Below are 16,372 nucleotides of genomic sequence, written 5' to 3'. Positions count from 1 at the left end.
TTTTTTATTTGTTAAAAAAGTTTAAATTATCCAATAAATTTTGTTCCACTTCACGATTGTGTCCTACTTGTTGTTGATTCTTGACAAAAAATTAAAATTTTATATCTTTATGTTTGAAGCCTGAAATGTGGCGAAAGGTTGCAAGGTTCAAGGGGGCCAAATACTTTTGCAAGGCACTGTACGTGTGTGTGTGTGTGTACATTTTCCTTTTTATTTTTATAAACTTAGTTTGACCTGAAACACAAAGAAATGACATTTAACAAATATTTCCTGCATTACTTAACTAAATTTTGAAAATAGCCTCTAATTTTTGCAAAAGAGAGGTATTTTTCATTTTGGACCCAAGCAACACAAAATGATTAAGAGACAGGAACAACATTTTATGATTGTCCTCAGCATGGTGTAATGTATAACAATAACAACTTATTACCCTTTGATAAAGAAAATCACATTGTCTATTGAACAATTGGTGAAATTGGTGTCATGGTTCATTGTTTACACCTAACATTTCACAGATCAGTGGGCTGTGATGGTTGGTAGTGCAGCATGGTTTCCCCAAGGACCAAGAGCAGCAGAAAAAATGGATAGCAATGGTCAGTCGTCAAAAGATGAAATCAAATACTCTACCAATACTCACAAATACAGATGAGTGTGTACGTCACAAACGGCCTCTGAAAGAGTAGACAATTTAAAAGAGGTAGTGACTTAATGAATTTATCCCTGGCGATACATTCCTGGTTAGCAGACTCAGCTTAAGAAGTAGGAGAAAATCGCTCATCAACCAAGATAAAATATATTATGTGTACATATATATATATATATATATATATATATATATATATATATATATATATATATATATATATATATATATATATATTTATAATTGCGCCACACACATACAAATAAAGCTCAACATATACACCATAAAGCGCCTCTGATAGAATACAGACTGTTGAAAATTCAAAAGGGATCGTTTTTTTTCATAAACCTACCTCCAAATATACTTTACAGCCAGCCATTCGTATGAATGCGGTCCGCCCTCGTCAAGGCCATGCTTGGAACTACCCGAGGCTCCATAACCCGGAAGTACCCCGAAGTAAAATCGTATAATGAATCCCTATGGGGGTGTCGTAACCCTCTTAACATATGGCCCTGGGCTATACTAATGTGCCTTTTGTGCCACTTCCAGGAACGCCACTGTTATGCACAAGCCCTCCTTGTTGCTGTTTCCACTTCCAGGAAATACATCCATCGCCACACCATATGTTTCTATTTGTTATTTTCCAAGGGGTGAGTGCGCAAATGAGCATCGATTATAACATCCCTAGTAATGATGTCAGGCTTTCCTTTTTGTTGTTTTCTAGAGATTTATTTCAATCACAACTCGGCGACTGCTCGTAAAAGCCGAGAATGGCCTCCCTTCACTCTCGCTCCCGCGTGATGCGTTCAATTGCGTTTACAAAAAAACAGTGATCACAAAACGGAGTTCTCGACCTCTGGTCTAGAAGGTGTCGTAATTTTGAAATTTCCTGCCGGCTAGTGATGACTTTCCCGTTCAGAGGTAAACTGCGCGGGCGATGACGTAACACACAAGGCTGCTCCTTTCTACGCATGTGTAATTTGCGCAAATGCAGGTGTACCTGGCAGAAGCAGGAGGAGACCTTAAACGCACCTTAAACTGAACTGAACTTGCGTATCAATATACACCTCAAGTTAACAAAGGCTGCACAGGATGTTATATTATATATTGTCCATGTATGATCAACGAAGTGATACGAACAAGCATACAATCTTTTAGGTGGATCATTTGTTTTAAAGCACATCCTTAACTTATTGTCTACAGCTAGTTTCGGTTTAAGACGTATGGCGAGGTAGATCCACACTGGTGAATTGTAGCTACTAGCTGGTCGCTGATCAAAACATTCCACTTCATATACGTATGTAGGCGCTTCCAGGAGTTCACGCATAGCACAGAAAGTCACAGTGTCTCATCCACATCGAGCTGAATCCATTTTTGAAGATTCCGTGGATTCCTCTGGTTTGATTTTGTAGTTTAAACTTTTTCAACACACTGCACTTCATGTTGTTCTTTCTAAACCGGAAGTTTGGAGCAGAAATGGTCAAATATGGCGCCGCCCATGTTTCGCTCAGGAAACGTGTCTATTTATAGGTAAAATAAAATAAAAATATACATAGACAGGTCAAAGCGGCTGGCAAAACGTCTCAGCTCAAAATAAGCGAATGTGATTTTTTTTTTTAAGTAGTATGATGATAAACACTCTACAAGTGCATCAGTGGCGCCACCAGGGGGTGGCCAGGGGTGGCCACGGTCACCCCTATAAATTGGTTGGCCACCCCGCTTGCCAGTATATCGTTAGATTGTTGTAGCATCAGTTATGCATTTCATCCCAAATGAATGCATTTATTTTGTTAAATGTAAGGCTGTCAAATTTATCGCGTTAACGGGCGGTAATTAATTTTTAAAAATTAATCACGTGGAAATATTTATCGCAATTAACGCATTCGCAGTAAGACTCATTCACGCATTGCCGCAAACAGCCTACAATGGTGCCGATTTACTTATATACAGAGATAAGAGGCAGTGTCAAGTGAGTGGAGTAGATACAAGCATTCATTGGGGCCGTGCTTTTAATTGGCAAAAGCTTTGTCATCTCTCCCACAGCAAGTATAAATATTGTGGGAAGCAATGTGGTGAAGAATGACAGGAGTTGATCTTTTTCTTAACACCCTGTAGTCAGGGGTGAAAGTGGGCCAGAACGGTCAGGAACGCAGTTCCAGTATAAGATTCAGGGCCAAAACACAGTTCCGGTATAAGATTCAGGGCCGGAGTGCTGTTCCGGTACACGGTGCTTTGATTTCGAAAATACAACGGCAACTGTCAAAACGCTATGTAAAAAAATAAAAATAAAAAATATGCCACACATGCATTTCATCGCCAAGAAAAAAATCTACCAACATCAGATTTACATACACAAGTGTTAACAACAAGCATATTAAAGTGCTTGTTTAGCGTAATCCGTTTCTACCAATATTTATTATTTATTCTATTCCCCAGCTGCTGCAGTTATCCGAGTCTGACGATGATGAGTCACGTCAATCTGCAAATGCACGCAGCAAAGCAAAACACCTGGACTCATTTATCCGTTCAATTGGCTGACATACTGATATCTGATCAGCAGAGATAGTTTGCTCTAACTGGTTTAAATGTGCATGTTTTGTGGAACAGCAAAAAAAAAAAAAAATGTTGGAATAGATGTGACAAAAAAGGGCAATGCAACACAAAATGGAGAGCAACGAAAGCGTTGAGGAGGCTTATTTATCATATTTAGTTTTATTTGCTCTGATGGGGAGGTTCCGAACATCTTAGCTGTCAATGTGCACTTTGGACTTATATTTGTTCATTTATGTTAGGCTACTTAGCCAATTCCTTATGATTTAAAAAAGTCAATGTTTGCGTGATCTTCAAAATATATTCCATTTCACTCTGCATAATATAAGTCATTTGTACTTGTTTTTCTTAATGTATGTTACTTATATATTTATTATTTAAAAAAAAAAAAAAAAAAAAGTAAATATTTACATTAACTTCAGTTTTAATATACATCCTTTGTTCTTAAGTAGTTAAAATTGAGATTTGGCATTTAGTATGTGAGGAAATGAGGGAAAATAAAAATTAGGAGATGGAGGTTGGGGTTATTGCTATTTTTTATTTTTACTTTTATTTTGCAAATTATTGAAAAAATACAATTTTGAATGAAAATCAGTTTTTTTTATGTCTTATAGAAATAACTGTGATAAAACAGTTTTTTATGCATTTCAGTAGTTTAAGAGGTTTGACCCCCGCCCAAAAAAAAGTGAAGGAAAAAAAAAAAAAAAAATTCTGGCTCTGTGGCAACTTTCACGTCGGGGAGTTCCGGCAAGAAATTCTAGCCACTTTCACCCCTACCTGTAGTATACCCAAAACAGAGAAGATATAGCATTTGCAGCCACCACACACAGTCATGGTTGCACCACTTCCCATCATGCATTTGGGCAGAACAGTTAAGTCGCTACAGTATCATTTACTGAAAGCTCAACAAATACACTAGATGGCAATATTTAGTCACAATATACAAATTCACATTTTTATAAGTCTTTCTATCCGTGGATCCCTTTCACAGAAAGAATGTTAATAAAGTTAATGCCATCTTGTGGATTTATTGTTATAATAAACAAATACAGTACTTACGTACAGTATGTTGGATGTATATATCCGTCTTGTCTTATCTTACCTTACCTTTCCAACAATAATTTACAGAAAAATATGGCATATTTTAGGGATGGTTTGATTAATTACGATTAATTAATTTTTAAGCTGTGATTAACTCGTTTAAAAATTTTAATCGTTTGACAGCCCTAGTTAAATGTACACCTTATGCCTAATATATACATAACACAATAAAACAGAATTGTTGTGGAACTCAAAATGTTGACTGGACAGTTATGGACTATGCACATTAAATCATTAGTAACATCAAATATTACACAATACACCAAAGTATATCAGTAGCCGTTTCCTTAAGTCTTTCTGATAGTTTTCCCCTGACCTTTTTACTGCAATAATATAATGAAAACCTGAAATTATGGCTTTTAGTTTTGGCTACCCCAACATTTTAAGTGGCCCCATCTGGCCACCCCTATGAAAAATTTCTGGAGGCGCCACTGAAGTGCATTCAGTTTAATATCTACCAATTTGATCAAACCTCCAACATCAATTAGAGGCCTGGTAGTACACTAAACTAGACAATACTTCTGTGTGGAAGTCCAGTTTCAATTGGAGAATTCACAGTAGGCAAAGTCGGCAAATTAAACTTTCAAAAATGTTGTTATGGTGACTAAATCGTAAAATATACAGAATTTAAAAGCCATTAAACAGCCTTACCTAAGAAAGGTAACTACAGCGACACGGCAAATAAACGAGGACTCCTCACAGATCGCTGGAGCTTTCCACATCCAATATGGTGATGAAGTTAACGTATTATTCTGTGGCTAAAGCACGGCGACAGCACAATGGGTCCAGCAGTCTTGTGCGCTCTCTAGCGGAGAAAATACACACTTCCACTCCATGCTTTGTTGGTACTGTAAGACTTAAGGACGAGGAGGCAAGCCAGATTGTTTATTGTTGTCCAAATCAATGAAAAAATAAATAAATAAAATAATGAATGTATTCATTATTTTTAACCCTTTTCTTACCCTGCCAATGACAGGACTAGACATCAAATTCACTTTGACTGGGTTACTCTGGCGCAGTCAGTGGCAATTACCAGTGTTGGGCACGTTACTTTAAAAAAGTAATTAGTTATAGTCACTCACTTCTTCTTCCAAAAAGTAACAGAGTTAGTTACTGAATTACTCTATAGTAAAAACAACTAGTTAACAGGGAAAGTAATTATTTCCGGTTCTTTAAAAAGAAGTTGTTGTATGTCAAAGAATTTGAAATTTTCTTAGCAGTATTCGAGTCAGTTGAATAGAAAAGAACAGACAGGTAGTTGTGTTATAGAACCTTGTAATATTTATTGCCTCTCACCAGCAACAGATTTATCCTACACTTGAAGTGCAACAAAAATAAACAGTAAACAATATAATAAAATAACAGTCAGCAGTAAACAATATAAAGTGAGTTTCAATTAAATCTAACTCTCACAACCTGAGACAACTGGTCAAGTAGACCTAGCCTACTGTACTTCAAGTATTTTGACTTGAAATAGTGTTTATATCTCCACCTCGTAAAAGACAAATTTACCTCTGAATGCTCTGCCATCATATCCCTCTGCATCTGTTTTGCGTGTGTGTTTGCCGCACGCGTTGTTCCGGTTTGTGTGTGTAAACACCGGCTCTGATTGGCTTACCATGACTCTAACCCTCAGCCAATCACAATCACTTCCATCGCATCTATCCAGGTGGTGCATTCAGGTAGCTTTGTACCCCTACTCCCCAAAAGAGCCCCAAAACATCACTGCTCTAGAGGAGATCTGCATGGAGGAATGGGCCAAAATACCAGCAACAGTGTGTGAAAAGCTTGTGATGAGTTACAGAAAATGTTTGGCCTCCGTTATTGCCAACTAAGGGTACATAACAAAGTATTGAGATGAACTTCTGGTATTGACCAAATACTTATTTTCCACCATGATTTGCAAATAAATTATTTAAAAATCAAACAATGTGATTTTCTGTTTTTTTTTTTTTTTTTCAACATTGTCTCTCATGGTTGAGGCTTAACCATGTTGACAATTACAGCCCTCTCTAATATTTTAAAACGGGAGAACTTGCACAATTAGTGGTTGACTAAATACTTATTTGCCCCACTGTATAGTTAATCATGGCATAACACTCCCTTTAGCGCAGCTCTATCCAGTGGATGCATAACACAACCGCGACCACTATTACTACTACTACTACTGCGCCTGATAAGACAGTGCACCCTATACCGGTATATTAAAACAACTTTAAAATAGGCCATTCATTGAAGGTGCGTCTTATACTCCCTTGCGGCTTATAGCACGGGAAAAAAAGTATTTGTTTTACTTCAAACATTGTGTCATAGAATTCATAATTAATTGACGGGAAACCTCCACCAGACATTGCGCGATGCCTTCTCGAAGGAGGCAGGTCCCTGGCAGGGAGAGCAGTTATTATCCTTAAACACACGCTGCGTTCGAACGCCGGATTTAGGTTGAAACAGGACGAGTATGCACGAGTGTCTCAAGAATGACTTAGTCAAGGATTCAAGGTAAATATATTTTTCGCACCATTCATGCATTTTGAAACGTGAATACAATGGGAAAAATTAACTGCTACGGCCGCCACATTAGATTGCTCACTAGCGTTATACTTCAAAATATTTACGTAAAATGAGTGATAACTGCCCGTTTTTTTTTTGTTTTGCTTTTAACGAAGAATCTAGACTGTTTTACGTTCATATCTATACAAAATTCAGGGATTCACACATTTATTCACAAGATTTTTCAACTTAAAAAGCTATTTGTTTTGTACAGCCGCCATGTCGGATTACAGACTAGTGTCATACTTCGAAATATTTACATAAAATGAATGCTAGCCGCCCGTTTTTTGTTGTTGTTGCTTTTAACCAAGAATCTATACTGTTTTACGTTCATATCTATAAAAAAATAAAAATAAAAAATCAGGGATTCACGCATTATATCATAAAATGTTCCATAATAATAATAATAATATAAATAATAATAATAATAATAATGATACCTTTAACCCCTTAATGCCTGCAATATGAAGCAATTGTCAGAGAATCACAAAATTTGAAAAATAAGATCTTAATGAAACCTTTTTTTTTTTTTTTTTCCAAATTTGTAATAAAGAAAAAATAATAATATATGTAATAAGCGCTCTAATATCTATAACCCTTGCTACATTCTGTTTTTTTTTTTTTTTTCCTCATGGAACATGCAGATTTTTATTTTAGCTAATCCATTACTGGTATGTGTGTTGCATTGTTTGGACCTTGAGTAATGAACCTGCACATTTCGTGCAGGCTGTTGTTTTTTGTTGTTGATTGATTCACTTTTGGAGAAGAGACTACCTGCTGTAACCTGGACTGAACCCCAACAACGGACGCCACCAGAGGCGTAGGGGAAAAAATCTACAGAGGAGAACGCAGACGTTCCTTGACCACCTACGTTCGTTGAGGGCGGTAGGACAAAAGGATTCATCAGCAGTCCTTGGATTATTAATTTTTTTTCCTGAGATCTCAGATTTTCATTTTTTTTTTTTGGGGTCAGGCCTGACACCAGACTAAAGAGGGGAAAAAAGCGATCGCAATTTAATTTTATTTTTTCTCACTGACTCTAGGTGTCACTATTTAGGTTAAAAAGTTTTTTTCCACTGCTTTTACTGTTTATAAATTGTTCAAAATCAAATTCAATAATACAGTTGTGTTCAACTATATGTTCTTCTGTCAGTGTGTCTTATGTTGTTGAGTGCCGTTGCCAATCTCCTACCGAATCTAGATTTGTTGAACCCTAAAATTATACAATTTCCAACCCAGTCATACTGGGAGAAGGGTTACATATTTGTGTACATAGTTGACTTGCATCCATTATTATTATTTTTTTTTTATTTGAGGAAAGATATTTCAAAATTCTGAATTAGTCTCAAAATCATGAAATTCTAAGTATCAAATGTGACACATTTGGCAAGAAGGGGTTAATTTCCCCCCCTTTTTTTTTCGTTAGATTGTGTTAGTTTTAGATGTAATATTCTAATTTCTAGAGATCGTTAGGGGTTTTCCTTAGCTGGGAGCAATAAATTTAAATTATTAACTTTGAATAAACATTACAATATGAAGTGAATCTGTATCATTACCCCTGAATTGAATGGTCAACATACTGTTTCCTAGTCTTCTAATTACAGTGAAAATCATCCCGACAAACAAACAAAACAAAAACCTCTTTTAAGGAGTTTTATGACTAGAAGAAGATGTTGCCTGATGATGGGGAGTCACATACACAAACATGTCCAAGCAATTCTAAAAATATTCAATGTTGCAATCGTTAAAAAGGTAATAGACACAAATGAATGCATTTATAACTAACACATCTGTATTACAGAACTTAAAAGACAGGAGGCCCAATATCTATCAGGAAGTAAAGACATTCCACTTATAAAGTAGATATCATGTGACAATCTATCAGATTTACGTTACGTTTCATTTTTTTCTCCCTTTCAAATACTCAGTATTCAATTTACTCTTTTTTTTTTATATAGACATTTAATTCTAAATGGCATTGGTGTCTCCCTGGAGGCCTTTTAGTGTCTTCTCATCAAAGCGATATGTGAGTTTTCGCTTCACTTTTTGGATCTCGCCCGTGCGAGCGTAATTCCTCAATGCACGAGCCATTTTCTGATAGGTCATTGTCTTGCGGTTCCCTTTTCGTCGACCCCATATCTCTGCCAGGTGCTCTTTGTTTTGGGAGGAGAACTGAAATGTGCCCAAAGAAGACTGGACCCACCAAATGCAACTTCGCATGGATGGCGTCTGCAGCATCTCAAAAAGGAACTGGAACAGTCGCTCCTTCCTCTTTCCTGTCAAAGAGGAAGGGGCTGTAAATTAAATAATGAAGGGACAATGATGTTGAATACATCAAAGCAAAAGAGTTTGGGAAACCAATGGAGGGTGTGTAGAGTATTAACAACCGGCAACACTTGTACCTGAGAGAGGAGCAATAAGTAGCTGATCATTGTTCAGCCTGCTCCTACAATCAGAGCTGGGAGAAGAGTCGTCACGGCATTCCTGGTACTGGGAGCAACTGGACTGAGAGTCTGAGTCTATATATACCTGGGCTTTATCGGGACATGCAACGTGATCCTAGAAAGTTGTGACAATTACACAATGATGTGGTCGTTGAAAAAATTGCAGATCGTCACTGTCAAAATACTCTTTTGAAATACTGTATAGCCAAGTTTGATCAGGATCAATCAACATGTGGTCTGTTATTGTTGTTTTTATCTTTCTATCTTTTATCAAATTTCTTTCATTTAAAAAAAAATTCTTATACGTAAATTACCAATCCTGAGTGTTGAATATAGAGTAATCTATACAATATATACCATATTGGCCCGAATATAAGAGTGCGTTTTTTGGATTGAAATAAGACTGAAAAAGAGGGGGTCGTCTTATATTCGTGGTCTAGACATGATACCCATTCACAGATGGCGCCAGATATCATTGAAGCGATGTTCTGTCATGACAGATCTCAGCTGCTCTCCCCATTCACGACGCTAGATGGCGCCAGATATCATTGAAGCGATGTTCTGTCATGACAGCTCTCAGCTACTGTCAAGTTTAACCAGTTTGCATTAATTTATTGCAATGTTTTTCCTTATTCAGATTCGTTTCAAGACTACAGTTACAGTTAGACTTCACTTTGATGGTTAATGCAGTTATTGCAATTTTGTTGTTTTATCACAATAGATTGGTTTATTTACATTTCAAAAATCAGAAGCCATTCATTTACGAATGTGATTGTACTTTAGTTTACATATTTAAATGTTCAGATATTAAGATTTGAATGAGGCAAAATAACATGCTTTTCTCTCAAATGTATTGTTATAATCATTTGTTTTGGATGTACTGTAATTATTTTCTATATAAAAATTAGGGCTGTCAAACGATTAAAATTTTTAATCGAGTTAATCACAGCTTAAAAATTAATTAATCGAAATTAATCGCAATTAATCACAATTCAAACCATCTCTAAAATATGCCATATTTTTCTGTAAATTATTGTTGGCTCTTTGCTCCCAATATACATAAAACGGCGCCATTTTAGTCTGTTTGCGGCAATGCATGAGTAGGTCGTCCCGTGCATGCGTTAATTGCGTTAAATATTTTAACGTGATTAATTAAAAAAATTAATTACCGCGCGTTAACGCATTAATTTTGACAGCCCTAACAAAAATTAATTTGGTGTTCAAAAAAATCTTTTTTTTCAAACTTGAGTCTTGAAAAAGAGGGGGTCGTCTTATAATCAGGGCCGTCTTATATTCGGGCCAATACGGTATATAGATTACCATTACTGTTCCAGAAAGCACAATCGCATGTCATCCACCCCAAAAAATCCAAACGTGAAATGAGGAAAAAAAAAAAAAAAAAAAAAAAAAAGAGTTCAATAATATATCAACACATTTGCTACTACTGTATATGTATTTTTCCTCATTATATGCAAGTTTTTTTTTTTTTTTTTTTTTTTTTTTGCAAATACTGTATCCTCAAATCAATTAAGTACATGACATTTATAGAAATAAATATCTGCATTCACTTCACAAAGTTATTAGGACTTGTAGGAGGTCCAAGACTTTCAGCTTACCCATTGGTTCTGATGGGGATAGAGCCATGCTGGAGTTGGAGCCTCTGGCTCATATTCCTTATTGGGAGTACCGCAGTGCCACTCATAGGCATGCTGACCCGCCCAGCTATTCTCTATGGAGAGTCAATAGGATGAAACTACGCTGACAAAATGTTCAGTAATTTCTTTCTCACATGCCAGGTGCGTCTTTACCTATGATCCTGGTGCAGTGGTGAGTGTTCACATGCTGCACCACATTGGTCAGAGGCAATGTGTGTGTTTGTGCAGGCTGGATCTCTAGGGAATGCTCCTGCAGATACTCCTCGATTACCTCCAGGTCCACCTCTGGGTAGGATGAGGTGGCGACTCCACCCCAGGACACCCGACCTCCACCAAGCCTCATCTCTGTCATATAAGCCATCTGCTAAAGAAAGGGTGAGGCGGGGAAACAAATATTGACCTCAAGTTCTCTTGCTTGAAGCTGAAATAAACTAAATAAATTATATTGGCAAAAGTATTCACTCACGGGCTGTGACTATCTCTTGAATTTAAGTGAAACCTCATTTATAACCTAGAGTTTTAGTATGACGTTTGCCCACTTTTTACAGTTTTTACAAGGCTTTTCACATGGATTTGGAATGTGCTTATGTGAACTTTTGACCATTTTTTCAGAAGCACCGTTGTAAGGTCAAGCACTGATTTGGAATACAAGGCTTGGATCTTTTTTCATGGTCTAATTTATCCCAAATGTGTTCTATTGTTTTGAAGTCAGCATTTGTAAAGACCACTCTCTCCAAGTCTTCATCTTACTTTTTACAAAGTCATTTTGGAACAGGAACAGGCTTTCACCAAACTGTTCTGTTTGGGGCATGGAATTGTCAAAACTTTTGGAACAAGGAGGTTCAAATTTTTGTGAGGATGAATTTAAAGTAACTAGTGTGCAGAATCCTGACTGCAACCTGACAGAACACCTTTGGTCTGAATTACAGCCGAACTGAGAGCAAGGGCTTTTCATCCAACATCGGCCTATAACCACACAAATTGTTTATGAAAGAATGATCAAACAATTCACATATTGTATAATATCCTTATTTTTCCCAGGATATTTGAAGCTATTGTAGCTACACAGTATGGGTTGACCCCATGCAAAAAACATTAACAAAATTCATCAGTGAGTCAAAGCAGGTGAGCAAATACTTTGGCCAATATAGTGCATAACGTATAACGGAACATAGGGTAATTATGGAGGTGATGTTTTCCAATGGGTTGCCAGAAGTCATATTAGTTCAGATGCATTTTGCTCTGATAATATGACATTAGTTTAATCTTTATTTTTGACAGTGTGTGGACCACAATATTGTTACTTATTATGACCCATACAACAGTATATTCAGACTATTAAATCCATATGCAGAGGTGGGAGGTAACAAAACACATATCATTTTTGAGGTATTTTACTAGTACATTTACCTTTTTGACAGCGTTTTTTTTTTTTTTTTTTTTTTAGTCCAAGTGCTTGAAAATAAAAAGAGTTTGCGTCACTAGGGTAGAGACCTTGATTGAGACTGTATTTTGGATACTTATTTGCCGCAATTTCCCCACTCCTGGCCTTAATTTAGGACAATAGTATAATGTAGTTTAATGTCCTCCATGGATGTAGCAGCATCGGCAACTCCAAAATTTGCCGTCAAATCTGAAAAGAGGACAAAAAATGCATACAGGTAAAGTGAAAAATTTCCGTTTCCCGTTTTATTACATATTGTAGCTATTTAATATTTTTTCCTCAATGTTAATATAGCTTTGTTCTGATAAAATAACAGTGTCTGAATGCTAGCTCACTTCATTTTTCAAAGTACGTGAATTAAAAACTGTACAAAAGTGGGAAAATTTTATATTTGTCAAAAAGGAATTGTTAAAAGATGATAGTAAATATTTTATTTAAAAAATCTCTATTTTACACTTTCATTAAGTTTTTTTTCCACCACACAAAGGCACGTACTGTACTTCCATTTAAGTACAGAGTATGAGTTCTTTTTCCACCTCTGTACACATGTAGGGGAGCATGCTTCCTTTCAACTTGGTTCAACGTTTTGTTTGCTCAGCTAGTTAATTTCATACCCAGAAACACCACAACTATGTGTATTTCAATTTGACTATCAAATTTATGCAAGTGTTTATTGCTGCACTAACCAGGCAACATTTGGGTAACTGTGTTTTCAGCTGACTCTATTCACAACCTTCTTCACAATATGTATATATCAAGTCACTGTGTAATCAACAATGTAATCATAGAGATCTTTTTTTCTACATAGTTACGAATTGACATGCAAACAAAAATTCATTAAAAATAACAACTCATGGTCTCTATTTCAGCAAATGTAATATAAGTCTAGAAAATGGGTTAAACACCAATTTTGTAATGTATTAAAAGCAATATCACAGCAGATGTCATACCTTATCACACTGGAGATGTCCTCATTGTTGTGTTCACTTCAGGTATCAAAAAGTTACCAACTGTACCTCTAGGATGCTTTACCTGAGCTTCACCTTTCTTATAGGCTAGGTAGACACATCCTCCTTCTGTTCACCCACTGTGGCCAATCCTATTGGCACAAAAGTGTCATGGGAGGGATTTGACTAATTCAGTCTTATTTTGCACACTGGAATGAAAGCAAGTTGATCTTTAACCTCTAATGGGTGTTGATCAAATAATATTACATGGAGATCAGGTCTTTCTATGTGAAGGATACATGTCATTCCCTTAAGTGTCAGGGTTTTCTCAAAATACTTCCTCAAAATATGCATGTTAACATCCCCGCAAACTCTCAATTGTCCACAGGTGAATGTCATATGTGTATGTCTATGCACCACAATGATTTATTGTCCATGGAATAAGTCTAGTAGTTTATTTGGCTTCCCATCCAAAATCGTCTGCGATAGGCTTTAGCTGACTTGTGATGGCCAGTGGGATAAGCAGTATAAAATGGAAGAATTAAGTTTTAGAGGACACTTAACTGAGCGTTTGTTCAAAGGATTTCCCTATCCACATACGGGTACATTTAAATTGTCATTGTGCCATACACTGACAAGAGAAATCCAGCTTGAAGCCAATTAATTAGAAAAAAATTGATTGACTGCTATCCAGATGTGTCAGGAAGTGCGGGCGGGCAAGGTGGACCCAAGCGCAGGGAAATTGAGGCGTAGCAGATAACGGTGCAAAAATGATTTAATTAAAGCCAACTAAAAACAAAGTACAAAACAAAGGCTGTGGTAATCAAAAGATAGCACTGAGGCAAACAAAAGTATCACTAACAAAAGACTGCTTTTGAAAAACTTACACGGAACACGAGGGTTTGGAATAATGCTGAATAGACCATGGACGTGGACATTGACGTAGACAGGCTTTGACAATGACGCAACAAGGAGTGAAAAGAAAATGGGAGCTTATATACACACACGCAGACAAGGGGTAATGAGACAACAAGGAACAGGTGAGCACAGGAGGATACACTGGGAGAAGGCACATCAGGTGAAATCAATGGGCAATCACAGGGACAAGTCACACTAGGAGAAAACAAACACAAAACCTAACAGTACCCCCCCGTCAAGGGACGGGTCCCAGACGTCCTCTAGAAAACACAAAGACCTAAACATGGCGGGCAGAAAGAGGGCCCGGAGGAGAGCGCAACGTCAGCCCATCAGAGTTAGTCAGGCGGGCGACCTAGTCGCCAGACATGGGCCGACCGCACGGGTCGATTGGGAGGGCGCCCGGGGCGCCAGACGTTGGGTGACCGCACGGTCAGATCAGGCGGGCGTCCCAGACGAGGTAGTGCTCGGTCGTTCCTGCTGCCACGTCGTGGCAGGAAGCGGGGAGCAGCATCGTCGGGGCGAGGGTCAGGAACTAAGTCGTCGTGCGGACCAGGAACAGAGCCCGGGTCGTCGGGCGGACCAGGAACAGAGTCGGGGTCGTCGGGCGGACTAGGAACAGAGTCGGGGTCGTCGGACTGACCAGGAACAGAGTCGGGATTGTCGGTTGGACCAGGAACAGAGTCGGGGTCGTCGGGCGGAGCAGGAACAGAGTCGGGGTCGTCGGACTGACCAGGAACAGAGTCGGGGTCGTCGGGTGGACCAGGAACAGAGTCAGAGTAGTCTGCTGGCGGATCAGGATCGGGGTCGTCTGCTGGCGGAACAGCTTTTGGGTCCTCTGCTGGCGTGACAGCGTCTGAGTCGTTGTCGTCGTCTGCTGGCGTGACAGCAGTGGAGTCGTCGTCGTCTGCTGGCATGACAGCAGCGGAGTCGTCGTCGTCTGCTGGCGTGACAGCAGCGGAGTCGTCGTCTTCTGCTGGCGTGACAGCAGCGGAGTCGTCGTCTTCTGCTGGCGGGACAGCAGCGGAGTCGTCGTCGTCTGCTGGCAGGACAGCAGCGGAGTCATCATCGTCTGCTGGCGGAACAGCAGCGGAGTCATCGTCGTCTGCTGGCGGGACAGAAGCGGAGTCGCAGGAGTCTGCTGGCGGGGCAGCAGCGGAGTCGCAGGAGTCAGCTGGCGGGGCAGCAGCGGAGTCGCAGGAGTCTGCTGGCGGGGTAGCAGCGGAGTCGCAGGAGTCTTCTGGGGGGACAGCAGCGGAGTCGCAGGAGAAAACAGGAGCAGTCGGCGCGGGCACTTGACTGCGGGGAGTCGGCGCGGGCACAAGACTGCGGGGAGTCGGCGTGGGCACAAGACTGCGGGGAGTCGGCGCGGGAGGCACTTGACTGCTGGGAGTCGGCGCTGCAGCATGGCGTTGGCGTTGACGACCACGCCGAGGCTTCTGGCGAGTGAGTTCAGGTGGCAGAACAGCCTCATTAGGCCGCAATGACCCTGGGTGACCTGGCAGACCACCCCGGGGGGGTTCCCGATAGATGGCCCAACGGGACCCCAGGTAGGAGTCTCTGGCCGTCGGCGTGCCTGCCGAAAATGGGAGCTTATATACACACACGCAGACAAGGGGTAACGAGACAACAAGGAACAGGTGAGCACAGGAGGATACACTGGGAGAAGGCACATCAGGTGAAATCAATGGGCAATCACAGGGACAAGTCACACCAGGAGAAAACAAACACAAAACCTAACAAGAGGTGTGGCTGACTGCCGCGAGATGCCATAGGGAGTGGGTGATAAGGTAAAGAAGCTCTGACATTGGTTCGTCTGCGAAAGCTTGATTAGTTTATCTGTATGATAATCAAAGAAAAAATGCAATAAAAAGGAAAAGGAGTAGCACTTTTTTATGTCCCAAATGAGGATGCGACCAACTGAAAACATTGTTTAGACCTACCAGTCCATCATGATCAAGGTTTTGGTTGTCTCTGGCATAAGGGAACTAAGAATCAAAAAAAGACAGACCTGATTATTGAAAGTATTGCATATTACTAGTGTGTTATATGATAATACCTTTTTGTAAATAGTAGGGCTTAAAAGTTTGAAGAAGAAAAAAACACGTCGAAAATTCAATGAT

At 39.1% G+C, this 16,372-nt stretch overlaps 1 protein-coding gene across 2 annotated transcripts; it reads right to left on the bottom strand.

The window, feature by feature from the left end:
- Nucleotides 1–8,407: 8,407 nt before the first annotated feature.
- Nucleotides 8,408–14,285, bottom strand: LOC130912034 (transcription factor Spi-B). 2 transcript variants are annotated; one of them, XM_057829798.1, is made up of 6 exons: nucleotides 14,222–14,285; nucleotides 12,438–12,576; nucleotides 11,097–11,307; nucleotides 10,905–11,017; nucleotides 9,247–9,403; nucleotides 8,408–9,120 (listed from the first exon to the last, which is right to left on the bottom strand). In XM_057829798.1, exons 3-6 carry the CDS (start codon nucleotides 11,302–11,304, stop codon nucleotides 8,813–8,815), a joined length of 786 nt encoding a protein of 261 aa, XP_057685781.1. In that variant the 5' UTR covers nucleotides 11,305–11,307; nucleotides 12,438–12,576; nucleotides 14,222–14,285; the 3' UTR covers nucleotides 8,408–8,812. The 2 variants fall into 2 exon arrangements, with proteins under 2 accessions (XP_057685781.1, XP_057685782.1); XM_057829799.1 differs by lacking the exon at nucleotides 14,222–14,285 and adding an exon at nucleotides 13,338–13,390.
- Between the last annotated feature and the right edge of the window lie 2,087 nt (nucleotides 14,286–16,372).

Source organism: Corythoichthys intestinalis, chromosome 2, assembly GCF_030265065.1.
Source record: "Corythoichthys intestinalis isolate RoL2023-P3 chromosome 2, ASM3026506v1, whole genome shotgun sequence".
In the NCBI taxonomy this organism is placed as follows: Eukaryota; Metazoa; Chordata; class Actinopteri; order Syngnathiformes; family Syngnathidae; genus Corythoichthys; species Corythoichthys intestinalis.
The sequence above is the reverse complement of the archived record's forward strand: the minus strand, read 5'-3'. Positions and strand labels throughout refer to the sequence as shown.